This window comes from Sardina pilchardus, chromosome 2 (assembly GCF_963854185.1).
Source record: "Sardina pilchardus chromosome 2, fSarPil1.1, whole genome shotgun sequence".
In the NCBI taxonomy this organism is placed as follows: domain Eukaryota; kingdom Metazoa; phylum Chordata; class Actinopteri; order Clupeiformes; family Clupeidae; genus Sardina; species Sardina pilchardus.
In genome coordinates this window covers 22,647,852-22,663,870 of record NC_084995.1, presented here as the reverse complement: position 1 = coordinate 22,663,870, position 16,019 = coordinate 22,647,852, and the positions used below count along the sequence as shown (strand labels likewise).

The 16,019-nt window shown below is 43.0% G+C and overlaps 3 protein-coding genes across 3 annotated transcripts; 2 read left to right on the top strand and 1 right to left on the bottom strand.

Annotated features, from left to right (window-relative positions):
- Positions 1-244: 244 nt before the first annotated feature.
- Positions 245-2,923, top strand: admp (anti-dorsalizing morphogenic protein). Its single transcript, XM_062522188.1, has 5 exons — positions 245-698; positions 842-978; positions 1,094-1,216; positions 1,348-1,543; positions 1,870-2,923. Exons 1-5 carry the CDS (start codon positions 404-406, stop codon positions 2,283-2,285), a joined length of 1,167 nt encoding a protein of 388 aa, XP_062378172.1. The 5' UTR covers positions 245-403; the 3' UTR covers positions 2,286-2,923.
- On the bottom strand, positions 2,885-8,129 carry LOC134067098 (excitatory amino acid transporter 1-like). Its single transcript, XM_062522178.1, has 10 exons — positions 8,044-8,129; positions 7,400-7,544; positions 7,157-7,297; positions 5,830-6,040; positions 5,657-5,699; positions 5,359-5,561; positions 4,669-4,902; positions 4,109-4,303; positions 3,807-3,941; positions 2,885-3,458 (listed from the first exon to the last, which is right to left on the bottom strand). The coding sequence occupies exons 2-10, from the start codon at positions 7,539-7,541 to the stop codon at positions 3,260-3,262; spliced, it is 1,503 nt and encodes a 500-aa protein (XP_062378162.1). The 5' UTR covers positions 7,542-7,544; positions 8,044-8,129; the 3' UTR covers positions 2,885-3,259.
- A 2,657-nt stretch (positions 8,130-10,786) lies between these two features.
- cib3 (calcium and integrin binding family member 3) lies at positions 10,787-15,463 on the top strand. Its single transcript, XM_062522168.1, has 6 exons — positions 10,787-10,837; positions 11,377-11,411; positions 12,497-12,608; positions 13,282-13,429; positions 14,425-14,620; positions 15,442-15,463. Exons 1-6 carry the CDS (start codon positions 10,787-10,789, stop codon positions 15,461-15,463), a joined length of 564 nt encoding a protein of 187 aa, XP_062378152.1.
- Positions 15,464-16,019: the final 556 nt, after the last annotated feature.

Sequence of the window (16,019 nt, the reverse complement as noted above, 5' to 3'; positions counted from 1 at the left end):
CAAATCAAAAGGTCTTCTTTATTTAAAAAAATAAATAAAACTTTACTCGTGCCCTGAACACATGAACTTGAACACGTTTCAAGACACAGTTTTCTAATTATAGCCTAGACATTTGAAAGGCAAGGTAATTTCCTCCTTAATTCCTGTAGGCTGGTTAACGCGGCTCACCCGAGTAATCAAGTTCACACCTTGTTAACAACGCCATTAGTTTGCCTTTACATTCGCTGATTGTTGATTTACATTTGCGACTAAATGCCATCTTGTATTGCTGTTACACACACAGCCTCGTCATATCATATAAAACGCTGCTCTGCACCGTCAGAGTCAGTCGGGTTTGAAGGTTTGACCAGGCCAGACTACTACATGCTCTAGATAAGTGGACGAGCCTGAAAAGAAATTCAGAATGTTACCTGTTGTGCTTATCGTCATCTCCATTGTGAGAGTTCTCATCGCCAGGCCCTCCATGGACTACTTGGAAAATCACTTTAATTTGGCAAACGAGCCTAAAGAGGTTCGCTCTAAGGCTATCAAACAACTTTTAGAAGTATTTGGGATGGAGGACCCTCCTCTAACCAGAGGAAACAAACAAGCACCTCAGTACATGTTGGACTTGTACAACACTGTGGCTGATGTGGACGGGGTGACCAAGGATCCACATCTTCTCGAGGGAAACACGGTTCGCAGTTTCTTCGACAAACGTAAGACAATAGAATTGTTGTTTTTTTGTAGTCTGCAGCTTGTAGATTACCATCTTATTCCATAAACAGTTTCCTAAATTACAAAGAAATTCATAAGTTTCCTCGTAATGGTCACCTAACATAACTGCTGTTTCCCTTTACAGTACGCAGTGAGCAAGTTGAATACATGTTCAATTTGTCAACGGTGGCTAAGAGCGAAAAGATCCTCACTGCAGAGCTCCATCTATTCAAACTAAGGCCTCAAGTGTCAGTGGCTTTCAACAGGCATCATTACTGCCAGGTAAACATTTTATTAAGTGTCAATCCCAGTGTGCATGGAAACAAAATAACTGCCTGCCTATGTAGAATTCTCAACCACCTTAACCTTACATGAATGCCTCTCTTAACACCAACAGGTCAATGTCTACCAGCTTCTGGATGGTGGGAAAACGGATGCTTCTCAGGGAAAGAAACTGCTGTCCTCGCGTCTCATTCCTGTCCACTCCAATGGATGGGAGGTGTTCACCATCACCCAAGCAGTGAGTTCAGTTTTTGTACTAAATCAGTAATAATGATGTTGTGTGAGTGTGTGTTCACAGCATACAACATTTTATGCGTAGGCATTTGAATTGTACAGAGTGGAGTTGTTAAATCCTTTCCTTCTCTACAGGTCCGCTCCTGGATGTCAGATAAGAGCAGCAACTTGGGGCTGTTGGTGACTGTGAAAACCCTAGCAGGCAGCCAGATGGACAGCAGTGTGCTGAGGTTTGCCTCTGGCCGTGACCACCACCATAGCAAGCAGCCCATGCTGGTCTTATTCACTGATGACGGACGACGCACTGCCAGTCCCGAGAGCAACATAAAAGGTATGTCAGATTGAACCTCCACTTTATTTTTGTGTTTGGTTTCCGTGATGTGCACAGTTTTTAATGCCGGGTCAGTATATACATAGAAATGGAGGAGTGATTAATTGTACAGAGGTCTGTTAAGAGGATGTAGAAATAACTCTATCAGAGTGAAAGTGAGATGCAGAACAATAAGGACACCCTCTGCAGATGCACTATAAGATAGTAATCAATGTTTCTTGTAAAACCAGGGCATTTTAGACCGATGTCTGTCTTCAGCCATGCACTTTGTGAAACATCTGTTCTGAATGTGTGCACTAAATGAATGTGTTTACCTTTACCTTCAGATGGTGAAGCCCCTGTGCCCACCCTGCCCATGCTGCCCATGCTCGGCGCAGGCCGGCGCAGCGCCCGCTCTCTGGACTACGACGAGGGCGCCGAGAGGACGTCCTGCCAGCGCCAGCCGCTCTACGTGGACTTCGAGGAGATCGGCTGGTCCGGCTGGATCGTGTCGCCGCGCGGCTACAACGCCTACCACTGCAAGGGCTCCTGCCCCTTCCCGCTGGGCCAGAACATGCGGCCCACCAACCACGCCACCGTCCAGTCCATCATCAACGCCCTGAAGCTCACCAAGGGCATCGACACGCCCTGCTGCGTGCCAGACAAGCTCTACTCCATCAACCTGCTCTACTTCGACGACGACGAGAACGTGGTGCTGAAGCAGTATGACGACATGGTGGCTGGGAGCTGTGGCTGCCACTGAGACTTCCCTGTGTGAACTCTCTTCCCTCTGGGCTGCCTAACACACCACACTCTAGACCTGCAGTCTTTAAAAAAAAAAGGGGTTCTTAGGGTGCTAAATAGAACCATACAGGCTTTAAAGAATCCTTAGGGGTTCCTTTGATGAATGCTTCAAAATGGTTTAAAGAACCATCTAGAGGTGCCATATATGAAGCATGTAATAGAACCATTGTTGGTTCTATATAGCACCCTTTTTGTTACTACTCAACACTGACAGGATTGCAACTCTCTGTAAAGGACACTATCATCTCTCATCAGGCCCATTTTAAAAGTCACTGGGCACCATTATTCTGCAATAGCCGCTCGGCTCTACCGGAAGCCAGTAGCACTATGAGATCACGAAGGTGTGTCCCAGTGGGGTAGAGTGCAGAAGAGGCCCAGTGTTTCTCTGTTGTGGTCAGTAGTTGACATGTTGATAAGGTGCTGCTTACAAAGCTGCCATGACGGACGAGTTTACAAGGCCTTTTCACCAAGTTGTAAAATATGTACATAGATATAAATGTTTAATATATGGCGGGGTATGCGTCAACCTGTAAAGGATGTAATTTTGTATATAGCATGTTGTGAACTATTATAAAGCTTTAATAAATTTTGAAATGACAAAAAGAGTGTATAACATTTGTTGTAACACAATATCATACATACAAACAAATTAGAAAATACTGTACATCCAACATTCAAAAGACATTTCATGGCTGCAACATATTTACACACAATGAATACATTTACAAAATCTTGCAGCCGAATAAAGCTTGACACTCAAGCAGGGAATTAGTATGAACACTTTCTACCAATTTGAAAATAAATTAAACGCTTTGGTATTAGGGAAAAAAAAAACATTTGCAAATCCTAATGACAGAGCTCATCACACTTTAGAGAACACAACAGTTGCTGCTTCAAGTAAAGTGCTAAGAAGTACATACAAGGTCTGTGTCGTTAAACAGAAGACTCTCTGCTGTGACCTGTGTGCACCGCTGCTCTGTTCTCAAACGGGCCAGACATCCCGCCCCCCTCTGCGTCACAGTGGTTGGCAGTGGTGTTGTCCCGGCTCTGCAGCTCCTTACGAGACAGATGCGACACAATGCCAACACCCAGGGAATCACCCAACACATTGGTCACGGTCCTCAGACGGTCCCTGGTCAGAAACACAAATATGATGCAGATGGTATAGCGGTATAGTGGCCGGTTCGGTTAAATAGCCTAAGTAGGCCTAAATGTATTGTACAGATCCATAGACATAGAGCTACACTGCTGAGGGAGCGAGAGAGAGAGAGACAGACAGAGAAAGAAAGAAAGAAAGTGTGAGTACTTTTTACAGTAACTGACCCTTCCCCTTCTAGTTCACTTTATAATACCCCAAAACAGTTTCTGTTGACAGACAGGAAGAGAGAGAGAGAGACAGAGAGATCTACTGCAAGAAAGCAAGACATAAATCCTTCCCACATCCTTGTATGATAATGACAGAACAATGAAGCAGACGTACAGCAGCCAATCAACAGCAATGATGACTGAGATGAGTTCTGTGGGCAGATTGACTGACGTCAGCACTATCACCATGGTTACAAGGCCAGCCTGGGGTATACCTGCTGCACCGATACTGGCTGCTGTTGCAGTGACGCTGTGGAAGAGAATATCAGAATGTTCGACAAAAATGCATTTGTTATGTAATCCATCAATCTCCACTACATGCCATTGTGTTAAATACAAATAACATAGGTCCTGTGCAATCTGTTACTTTGGAAAAGATGAATTATGAATCATGCAATCAATCAATTCAATGATCACCTTATGGTGATGACTTGCACAAAGGTGAGCTCTATGTCAGCCACCTGTGCGATGAAGATGGCGGCCACGGCCTCGTACAGAGCTGTGCCGTCCATGTTCACCGTGGCCCCGACAGGAAGCATGAAGCGGCTCACGCGCTTGTCCACCCCGTTGTTCTCCTCCAGGCACCGAAAGGTGATGGGGAGAGAGGCAGAACTAACAGGGAAAGTACAAACACACACACACACATACACACACACACACACACATACAGAGGAAGAGGAAGACAAGGAATCGTTCAAATAAGTATTAAGTTAGAATTGGCCAAGTCGTATAGAAAACCCTGGGCTCTCTGGTGCCCTCTGGTGGACACCTAAGGGGGTAGTCACACATGTCACCAGGCTCAAATTTAAAACCATCTTGCCATCTTGCAACACACTTCAGGCACTTAATAGGGAGGCACACAGGAAGGGGCGAGATATGTGTAGAGACTACTGCCATATTGGCATTATAAACTAATCCCATGCATTTCTAGAGGATTCTTTGAGTGCTGTGTCCCTGGCCTGGTGTTCCTCTCTCACCTGGACGACGTGCCCAGGGCAGTGAGCAGCGCCTGCAGCAGACCTGCTATGAACAGGTAAGGGTTCTTCCAGGTGGCCAGGAAGTAGAGCAGAGGCAGCAGCAGCAGGCTGTGGATCAGGAGGCCGAGGACCACACAGAGCATATACCACAGCAGCTGACTGCCCATCTGCCCCAGGTCCTCCATCTCACGGATCTTTCCGGCGATCAGGAACAAAATGCCCACAGGAGCATACCTGAGGAGAGCAGCCAGATTTGAGATGTTTATCTCACCTGGTGGTCATTTAGAATGTGTGGCTTTAACTTGTTCACATTCAAAGCACAGACAGTAATTATGCGACTTTCAGTTGTTCAGAATCAGATTGTAATGAAATGAAAGTTTAACTTGTTCAAGATCAAAGTTTAACTTGTTCACAGCTACTTTTGAGGCAGTCTATTTAATGATGTGGACCCAGAGCACATCTGTTTCTATGACCAATCTTGATGAATGGTTTGTTTACTAAAAGTGCCATTGTGCGTCAACCATGGTGACAGAGAGAATGACAGACATGTTCAAAATGTTCTCACATTTTGGTCTCACAGAAAGACAGGTGATGACTATGTCCACCTGCCTGTCAGTCTGTTTGTCTGCCTGTCTGTCACTGTACACTATAGTACTACACCTATGACCTATCATTCTTAATGATCCTCACCAGATCACAATGCCCACCAGTTGCATGATGGCATCATTCAGGCAGTGGAAGAACTTGCGCAGTGGCCGGCCCTGCTCCCCCATCCTGCCCAGCACAGCGCCGAAGGCTATGGAGAACACCACCAGGCCCAGAGCGTTGACCCCACTGCTGGAGCCTGGCGTGGGCACCAACCCGGCACTGGTGGTCTTATAACTAGTTTTGTACTGTAGAAATCAAGAAAATTGCTTTTGTTAGATGTGTTTGAGCTGATTGGTTGAATTGGGGATAAATCACTAGATACTGAGTTGAATGTTGTTACCTGTTTGAAGCAAGCCTCCAGAATATTGGATGGGAACATATTTCTAGGGGACAAAGTTTCAAACGACATCATCACAGGCAGCTTATAGTCATGTACCTTATGGGATATCTGTATGTAATGTATTCTATTGGCTTTAAACACAGACAGAGGATGCAATGGGAAGGTTTGCAGACCTGATGAGATCCAGAAATGCGTCTGTGGCCTGCACAGACTTATTATAGCTTCCACCACCAGGGGGCGTCTGACCTGCGCTGCCTCTTTTCCCTGGCTGGAGCGTCAGCACCAAAACGATGCCAGTGAAGACAGCTATGAGGGTGGTCAGCATGTAATATGTGAGCGCCTGCAGTCCCATCCTGCCGGCATTATTGTCCAGTGAGGAGATTCCTGTAGAAAGGAAAGAAAAGGAAAGGAAATATTATGATATATAGTTCACTTTACTGGATGCTCATAGTAAAATCATTGGGCGTGTTGGAGCAGCACATTGCCACAAAGGTGAGCCAGAGTTAAAATCTTAATGCTGGAATCCCGATGTTGCAAGTCGCAGTCAATTTTGATAAAAGCTTCTTCTAAAAGTCTCTGCTAATCCCCACTCACTTCACTTCAATTACTTGTTAAATGATCAATTTATCCATATTTTATCAATAAATATTGATAAAGGATGAATTATGACATGAGCCACTGGGCCCATAGCCACAGACATTAAAAGGGAACCCCCAGCTGCCTTGGAAAGCCTACCCTTCAGAAATAGCCCCTTATATTAAGGCTTCTGATGAGTTTTGTGAAATAAATGGGCGGTTTGAGACAACTTGATGTGGAAAAATATGCCAGTTATTATCACATAGCATAACCTGTGTAATTTGCATCTGGGGAGGGGCCCCATTCAGATATCAGGGGTGAAAAACATAACCCTTGGTATATGATATTGCGATATAGGCTACTGTATCACATAACATAAACCACACATTTTATTGAGGGGCTGTTTATAGATATCAGGGGTGGAGAACATAGTAGCGACCAGTCTTAGGGGGCCGTGACGAGTCTTAGGGGGCCGTTCAGTAAACCATCCCTGGATATAACATACCATGCCTATACTGTATGTCATTTTCCCTTAAAGGTACAGAAAGCATTTGTGATTTCAAGATCATAACCTTTTTGGTCACATTCAGCAATCATCACAACCGTTGGCTGCCCATTCCATGAGTATACAGTGTACAGGTCTATATAGCCCAGCCCAGGCTCCCTGGGCAGCCTGTCCCCCTAACAAAAGCAAAATCTTGTGTGGAATTTCTCAGGGAATACTGATGGGAGGGGAGAGCTACCTCTCCAGTGTGTTTTGTTTGGTCCTTGGTTAAAATACAATGTATGTTGTTTTGGATAAAAGTGTCTGCTAATGAATATAAACATAAACATATGCGACTTCCTGTGCGATCGCTGACTGCATCTTTAAGAATGTGTTTTTCTATGCCGTAGTCTTGACCTTTACAAAAGCACTTCCCATACCTGTGATAAGGCTCGACACTATCAAAGGCAACACCAGCATCTGCAACATCCTCATGAGAATCTCTCCAGGGAATGAGATCATGTCTTGACTCTGAACATCTTTTGGAGACCAGGATCGCAACATATAGCCAAGTATAACTCCTGCAAGAGGACAATGACAGCAGTTGGAAGTTGCTGAAGCATTACAGAGTATAAAAGCAAGACTGGAGTGAGGCGAAGAAGAGCAGAGATGAAGTCACCCACCAGCAAAGACTGCCGCTACTGTCAGGATAACAAATGCATTTTGTTGTAGAAAAGTTTGCACAGAGACTAAGGAAGTTCGTCGTCTGACTTTATTTTCTGTCTTGTGAAGTCCGTTGAGATGAAGGGATTTCTCTGTTTCCATATTCTGTAAAAAGAAAATCAGAGATGTTTTTTTTCTTCTTTAAAAATAAAATAATAATTAATATACAACACATTAATTTATGCATATTAAAATTAATTTATACAACACAGTCAGAGTCTAGAATAATTTCCATACAGGTTGAATATTTTAAAAGGTGAAATACTATTTTTCTTTTGTCCTGAATGGGAATAACCCCTTTCAACCCTAATGTACAATGCAATTCAGAAATATTATTTTGATTCATAACGAATCTACATTTAGCATACCTTCGGTATGTGGTGGAAACAATTGATCAGATAATGAATATATTGATATATAACAATGTCTACTACTGCTCCTAATCCTAAACCAAATGCTTACACAGAATTATGATCATGCATACTTGCCCATGACAACTGCAGTGAGGTCATTTTAATTATTTCAGAGGCTTCAAATGCTCAATATACCACAAGTAAAAAATGTTACAACATCACAACATTTAAGCACTGATCAATTAAGTTACCTTGGCTGCTGAGGTCTACACTTGTTTATACCGCTGTGTAAATCCTAGTGTAAAGCGTCGAGCGAAGTCAAAGTGGTGAATTAACATGTGGAGTACATGAGGACACATGTCAACACTTCTCGTAAGTGTTTGGGGTGTGGATGGATCTATCATAGTGTGGCCCGCCACAGATTAGGCGCTCCAAGTAACGGCTGTGAGTTTACAAACTGAAGCCTTGAACAAGGCTGCTGAATAATAACAAAATCACCACGTGCAAAACAACCATAAGAGAATAAGAATAAGAACACGTGTCAGTTATTCTGATATCAAGTCAAGTTACCTGATATAAATGGTTGAAAAGCATTTTGACTTTTGTAAAACTTTCTGTTTGAGGCTGTCTGTTGGCTCCTTATCATCACTTCTTACCACTGTCTCACATGTGGGCAGCACAGGCCAATAGATAAGCCCTTTCTGTGTTTATATAGCGTGTCTGTGTGTGTGTGTGTGTGTGTGTGTGTGTGTGTGTGTGTGTGTGTGTGTGTGTGTGTGTGTGTGTGCGCGTGTGCGTGAGTGTGTGTGTGCGTGCGTGCGTGCATGCGTGCGTGCGTGCGTGTGTGCCTCAAATTATATTACAGTAAAGATATACAAAGCTATTGAACAATGTTTTTCCCATATTAGTATTAAGTATTCAGTATTGCCATCAGTAAAAGTCATCAGTATACTTTCTGAAGTTGTGAAACACAACCTTGGATTTTGAGTTGATCACTGATACAAGTAAAAATGGACATTTTCACTGACCACTACTATTCATTACCCCGAAAATATCTGTAAACAATAATTACAGTACTTTACAATTACAATAAAAATTACTTTTATGACCCTGATGGTTAGGGATGGGTATTGATAAGTTTTTATCAATATCGATGGCATTATCGATTCTGCCTATCAATCCAATTCCTTATCAATTCTCTTATCGATTCCCAAAAAATGTAGGTGCACCCACATTTTTCATTGCATCACCTTTAACGCCAAAAGGTCACCTTTTATCGCTCTCCTTTCATATAATGTGAATGATTTTTTAACAATAAGGCGTAGAAAAAGCTTGTCTTTATTTAAAACACAATAAGGAATATACATAGGCCTTTTCTTTATAAAGAATTATAAATATGTATATATAGCCTACAGTATATATATATATATAATATAATATAATTCTTTATATATTCTAATCTATACTACTGACATTTCTGATATTCATGACATTCATGACTATTCATATTACAACTCTGCCTCTAATTCAGCTGTCGGCTTGAAGCCTCAAATTGTAAACAAAGTAGCATAGTTGGCTAGCTTATTATAGTCCACTGGTTGGACTGTTCAGTTTCCCCACGTGTGTTTAAGTTGCAAGGTAGGCTAATACTTTTTTGTCCTTGGGACAGGCCCTTTTGAGTCTTAGAGTTGGAAAACATTGAGATGATCAGTCAACTTGAATGCAAGAGTTTGAATCAAATTTATGCAGTAGCCTACGCTATGATGCTAACCGAAATGAATTATAATGTCGCTAGTTGTCTTCTATGCGTCATTGCTTTCACGATTGTGAATGTGCATGTCGAGAGGCGGGTGTCCATTGAGCGCGCACGGGAGAGGGAGAGGGAGAGGGAGAGAGAGCGGGCCAAGCGGGGGCTACTTATACAGTTTGGCAAAGTTGCACGCATAATCTACAATTAAAACTTGTGAAGGAAACGTATGCTTTCACCCGAGCAGCGTCAGGTGCACCTAGAATTATTTTCAGGCACACTCTTAAACATTTTGGGCGCATATGCACTCTGGAGCCCTGGACCGGGCGACTAGCACCCCTCCGTAGGCTGTCGAACACATGACACTCTAGAGCTTAATCCCATGCTTCACGGACAAATGTTTTAACATATTGCTGGTATTACTACCCTTACACGATAACAATACTAGTAGGCCTACTGGTTGCAGACGGCAGAATATTCATCACGTTTAGTGAAATGGGGCCAGGCTTTGGATCTCTTCCTCCTCTCGGGGTTGACTTGTAGTAAGAGTCGTCGCAGAGGGCGTGTAGTAACACAAAATTTCGGGAAAACCGGAAAAAGTCCGACGTCATGCAGGCTGAGGGAATCGTTAAGGGAATCGATAACAAAAAAGACGTACGATGTCGATGGAATTGATAAGTTAAACCCGGTTCCAAGACGGAACCGGTTATCGATGCCCAACCCTACTGATGGTCCATAAAGGGAGGGTGCACACTGACTCAGAAATGGGCACCTCAAATGAAGCTGCTTGTGAGCTCTGAGCTCCATAAGAAGCTGAACCTGTTGAGGTGTCTGCTGGGTAACTGGAGTCCTGTGCGGGGCACTGCGGTGCACCGGGGCGTCACGTTGACCACACCAGCCCTGGGACTGATGCTGGCCCGCTGCCCATCTTCCTCCACTCTAAAAGGGCTGCTATGAAATGCTGAAATGCTCCCATTATGATGGAGAACCAAAGGGCCAACAGACACCTGATACCCCCAACACACACACACACACACACACACACACACACACACACACACACACACACTCTCTCTCTCTCTCTCTCTCTCTCTCTCTCTCTCTCTCTCTCATACACACACACACACACACAACCCCACCCCACCTCCACACTGTCTTTTCATAACAGACACAGCCGGATGGGTACAGACGCACTCCGTGCTGGATGGATCTGGGATGGCAGTGAGGGAAAACCCCTCTGCTCGGAAATGGGGAACAAACAGACCATCTTCACCCAACAGCAGCTAGATGCCTACCAGGTACGTGCCATGAGCCTTCTCTCTAATACTTTACACGTAATGTCTGCAGAGGGTAAAGTTATAGGGTTGTGGGATGTACGATGATTGTTTCATAAAATTATTGGGAGAGCTTATTTACCAATAATTATTGATTAGCTCTCAAACTCTCATTTTTCTTAAAGCAAACACACTATTTCATACAAAGTCGAGATGAGCCACATTAGGAGTTCAGTGTTTAACGATTAAATTAATATTCATGAAGACAGTGTTATGACAACAGAGGGGTCTAACATGAGACATGACACAAACCCATATGAACATACAACACAGATCATACACACTGTCTTCACATTGCACAGATGTTGCTTGAATCCACTCATGCCGAAGATAGACGGATGTATGTCGTTGTAACTACGTTTTTTTTAATGTATATACTGTATAGGCCTATGTTTGTCCTGCGCTTAATATAGGGATAATGGTCCTGTAAGGCTTTCTACATTATATGTCACTTGGAATGAGTCATGAATATGCAAGTTTACAGTATGCATTTCATTCTGTAGGACTGCACATTCTTCACCAGAAAGGAAATTTTGAGGTAAGTGGACGCCTATTTGTTGCTAATTCCAAAAGAATAAGGCACAAAGATGGATAACTTTAGCCTTTAATGAGCAAATCCCAAGACTGAAACAGACAACAATCCCTACTTTCATCTCTGTGGTTTGTTGTGTTCTGCCTCAGTAAATCTCCAAGTAAGGTGAAAGTCATGCTATGCACGATCAAGCACAGCTGCTACAGGAGTGCACGCGAGATGGCGAGATAGCTGTCTAGATGACATGAGAAATGTCTGCTGGTAATGTGTCCTCACAGGCCCCTAAAGATCTATTTTTAGATGAGGAGGGAATTTTCCAGTAAAGTAGTAAGTAAGAAGTAAGAAGTAAAAGTAAATAAACAGAAGAGGTCACATCGATCACATCACTGACATGTACTGTAGCTATTTCCCTGCAGGCTGTACAGATGTATCCCACACCTTAAAGCTGCTTTTAAACTGTTCCTACAGATTGAGCTGTAAGGTAGCCTAGAGGTGTTGATACACCCTCTTTAAAATGCACTCTTCAAAGCGACCTTATCCTCAAAATTTAAATGAAAAATTATTATGTATTATTATTATTATTATATATTATTTTCTGTGTACTCAAAATGTGTTTTCTATGTTTGATTTATTTGCCAGTGCATATACTGACTTATTACTATACTTCCCAGTGTATTTGTGACACAAAACATAATACAGTACAGCTGTGATGTGGGATGTACGGTTGCACTCTTCAAAGCATCCTTATCCTCTAGATAAAAATTAAAAATTAAAAACACAATTATTATGTTCTTTTTCTGTGCACTCAAAATGTGTTTGCTATATTGTTTGATTTATTTGCCATTGCACATACTGACTTATTACTTCCCAGTGTATTTTTGACACACAATACAGTATAATACAGTATAACTGTGACGTGGAGTGTACGGTTGGTTTATATAATGTGTCTCGGTATTCTTTCATATTTCACGGATTCGTGGATTCATGGATTGGGATAAATACAGAGATCGAATTTCTCTCACGGGATCAAAAGAGTACATATACTGTATACTACATATTTATGAATGATTTCTTCTGCGTCCGCCTGCCAGGCTGTACGAGCGCTACCGTGACCTGGCCCCACAGCTAGTGCCGCTTGACTACACCAGCCGACCAGATGTGAAGCTGCCCTATGAGCTGATCGGCAGCATGCCAGAGTTGAAGGTGCGCTCCGCGTCTGGCCCAACACCGGCACCTTGGCCTCCGTGGACGCCGCTGCATGGTCCACTCTCTATTTCCTTCCTTAATTTTCTCTCTCTCTCTCTCCTTCTCTCTTTCTTTCCCTCCCTCTCACTCATTCATTCACTCACTCACCACCCTGTACTCTGTTGTTCATGTATTATTAATCTCATACTAATTGTCAGTAGTCTTGGAGAGTTTACGTGTCACCAGATCCTTTCAGGCTCCATGAAAGCAGAGGGGCCCCCCCCTGTGTGTCCCCGGCTCTTTGAAAGAGCGGAGCGGAGAAACAGAGAGGGGTCACGGTCAGGAGTGGTGGCAGACACTATTAGTGGTGTTTAATGGCAGCTAAACAACCCTCCATGCCGAGAGGAAGAAAATTCTGAAATGGATCTCACATCATGCTGAGCCTCAAAATCCATCTTAGAAGATTAGCCTGTTGTGGACTGCCAAAGTCCAATAATATGGGTTCTGCCAACATACCAGCCGGGATTACTCAAACAGTTCTGTGTGAATGAGGAAATGTTTTGAGCTTGAGCTTTCAGCTCCAGAAATCATATTATTTTGCTTGTGATCTGATTGATCCCCTATGTGGATCAATTGAGGTTGTATGGAAGTGCGTTACTCTCTGAATGACATTTCTGTGTCTTTCTTGCAGGATAATCCTTTCCGCCAAAGAATAGCTGAGGTGTTCTCCGAAGATGGCCAGGGAAACATGACTCTAGATGACTTCTTAGACATGTTTTCAGTTCTGAGTGAAATGGCACCCAGAGAGCTGAAAGCCTACTACGCTTTCAAGATCTATGGTTAGTAGCACTCCACTCCAAAAGTTACTAAACTCTACAAATCTCAGATATTCATATTGTGTTTGTTATTTTAAAGAATTCCACATAATGCACCATTACAATATCCTTTTCATTCATATGGTCCAGTATTTTTGTATATACTGTATATGTATCAAAAAATAAACACCTGATTATGAAAGAAACATGACATCATCATGAATTAGTTATGCACTTCAGATACATCTGGAGTTCACAATAGTGTATGAAATGTGAAGTTGTGGTTTTGATATGCTGCAGGCTCTTGGACTCATAACCGGGCCCAGAGACGTGTGACCGACTTGCTGTCAGCAGTCATTATGTCTGTCTGATGATGCAGGATAACTAATGGAGACTGAAGCAATGTCTTTGAGCAAGCAAACAAAAAGCCTGTTCAATTATTCACCCGTCCGTTATAGCCATGGTCTGCCCGTGAAAGGAGCATGTGCGGGAGTCGCTCTAATTAAATGACGGCGAGCGCAGAAGTTCCACGGGCCTGCACCGTGCTCTCTGGTCATGGGTGAAAGAAAGTTTTCATCCATTATTCAGGCGTATTGAAGAGATAGTTTAAGATAGCTTAAGGAGCACGTTGGTGCTGTTAACCGTTTCAACGCTCAGAAAAAGAGCTTGCAGTTGAGGATCACAGGGTCAAGGTCAGTTAGTTGTTCTATCCTCGAGGGTGCCCTAGAAGGTGCTGGTGAAACCACTCAAGCTTGAAATTCTTGACTTGTGGAGTGTGTGATTGTGTGGTGTCCTTCGGAAAGTGTTTATTGGTTACCTGAAGATTGTGGGACTAAAGGAGCCCTTAAAGTTCAGTCATTTATATTCATAGTTAATGACTGAAAACATGAACAAACAAAACTACTTAATACTTGTTATATCACTGTGCTGTTTTTTTTTTTTTTTTTTTTAAAAAGAAAGAAAATTGGATAGAAATATGGATATGTATACATACAATGAGTAGTGTCTGTTTTCTAAAGATTTCAACAATGATGACTTCATCTGTAAGTCGGACCTTGAGAAGACACTGAACAAGCTGACACGAAACGAGCTGACAGAGGATGAGGTCAGGATGGTCTGTGAAAAGGTCATGGACGAGGCTGACCTGGACAATGACGGGCGTCTGTCGCTAGAGGACTTTCAACACATGATTGTCCGCGCTCCAGAATTCCTTAGGTGAGATTTGTGTGTGTGTGTGTGTGTGTGTGTGCGTGTGAGAAAGAGAGTGTGGACTTCAATGTGTAGTGTGTGTTTTTGGCTACATCTCCTCCTGTGGCAATGTGCGGATTGACTCAGTCGGATTACAGAGCAACCAGATAGGCTACTGTAAATAAACAGAAAACACGCAGAGCAAAACTAAAGGGGGCGGCAGTAGCATATAGTGGCCAGAGAACTTGGCTGGCATGCAGTTGTCAGAAAAGTTGTGGGTTCTATTTCCGGTTGCACAATGTTGCGCTCTTGAACAAGGCACTTAACCCCAAATGACTCTGAGCAGATTTGCTCCTGTGATAATCAACATACTGTGTGCAAATTCAGGGCTGATGGACAGGAAATTATCCTTGCCTGAAATTACCAAACGTTCAAAGACAATATAGAGAATAACCTTCTCTAACATCATCATACATGGCCGAGTTCAAGCCTGAACACGATCGGGCCTGTAAATTGTTACAGATTATAGTGTCAACCAAATTAAAAGAATAAGGAGAAAGACATACGAAGAAAGTGTGAATCTGACTAGGTTATTCACAGACTGCTCTGTTAATGGTTCATTTGAGGCATTGTTCTCTGCTGATGGATAAGCAGCAAGTTTCATACAAACATAAGGGGTAGGAGCGTTATGTTATGAAGGACGTTAGTAGGGAACACAAAGCTATAGAGTTCACTCTTCATGTTTCCTTATAAAGAAGGTGACCGTTTTCTTTTCAAATTCAATCAGGTGGTAGGGCACTGTTAGTAGGAATCCCCTTTATAAAACGGTAACTTGTTTTTCTCCTCAGCACTTTCCATATAAGGATATAAAAGCCACCGTGCATCCATCTGGATAGATCAGCAGACTGGCTGCACAGTGTATGACAAAGACGGGACGCCCAGAGCAACAAGCCCGACACTCCTGAGTGACACTCGACATAAAGGTCTTCGACTTCACTTCATCTTAGGCAGATCTCAGTGGCCAATGGAGGCTGCGCAAGACTCAGCTGACCAGTGTGTGGTAAATAAGAGCCCCGCAGGGTGACTGGGCCTCGTTAAAGGCGATCCTATCCTGCAACAGTAGCTTGTGGTGAGTGTGGGAAGGAGGTCTCTGTTACACCGAGTTGTGAAGGGACACACGGAGCCAGTGAGACCATGAGTGAGACACAGGGCTGGTCTGAGCTGGGTACTGGAGTGTATTAAAGGTTATCATGTCACCTGCCTAGGTCTTTGCGTTTAACACACTCACCCAAACTATTGTGGATACTTCTGTAAAATAAAGACATTAATGAGACATCTTTTTTTAAAAGTCTTATTTTAATAAATCAAAAGTACAGATATCTACAAAACTGTAGATCAATTTCATATGATTTTAGAAAGTACAGTA

Excerpts from the sequence above, each read along its gene's own strand:
- admp (XM_062522188.1), top strand. The coding sequence starts at position 404 with ATGTTACCTGTTGTGCTTATCGTCATCTCCATTGTGAGAGTTCTCATC. Across the intron at positions 699-841 it reads TCGCAGTTTCTTCGACAAAC|TACGCAGTGAGCAAGTTGAA; the intron begins GTAAGACAATAG and ends TTCCCTTTACAG. Across the intron at positions 1,217-1,347 it reads TGTTCACCATCACCCAAGCA|GTCCGCTCCTGGATGTCAGA; the intron begins GTGAGTTCAGTT and ends CCTTCTCTACAG.
- LOC134067098 (XM_062522178.1), bottom strand. The coding sequence starts at position 7,541 with ATGGAAACAGAGAAATCCCTTCATCTCAACGGACTTCACAAGACAGAA. Across the intron at positions 6,041-7,156 it reads AGTGTCGAGCCTTATCACAG|GAATCTCCTCACTGGACAAT; the intron begins GTATGGGAAGTG and ends TCCTTTCTACAG. Across the intron at positions 4,903-5,358 it reads CTGGTGGGCATTGTGATCTG|GTATGCTCCTGTGGGCATTT; the intron begins GTGAGGATCATT and ends TGCTCTCCTCAG.
- cib3 (XM_062522168.1), top strand. The coding sequence starts at position 10,787 with ATGGGGAACAAACAGACCATCTTCACCCAACAGCAGCTAGATGCCTAC. Across the intron at positions 11,412-12,496 it reads ACCAGAAAGGAAATTTTGAG|GCTGTACGAGCGCTACCGTG; the intron begins GTAAGTGGACGC and ends TCCGCCTGCCAG. Across the intron at positions 13,430-14,424 it reads CTACGCTTTCAAGATCTATG|ATTTCAACAATGATGACTTC; the intron begins GTTAGTAGCACT and ends TGTTTTCTAAAG.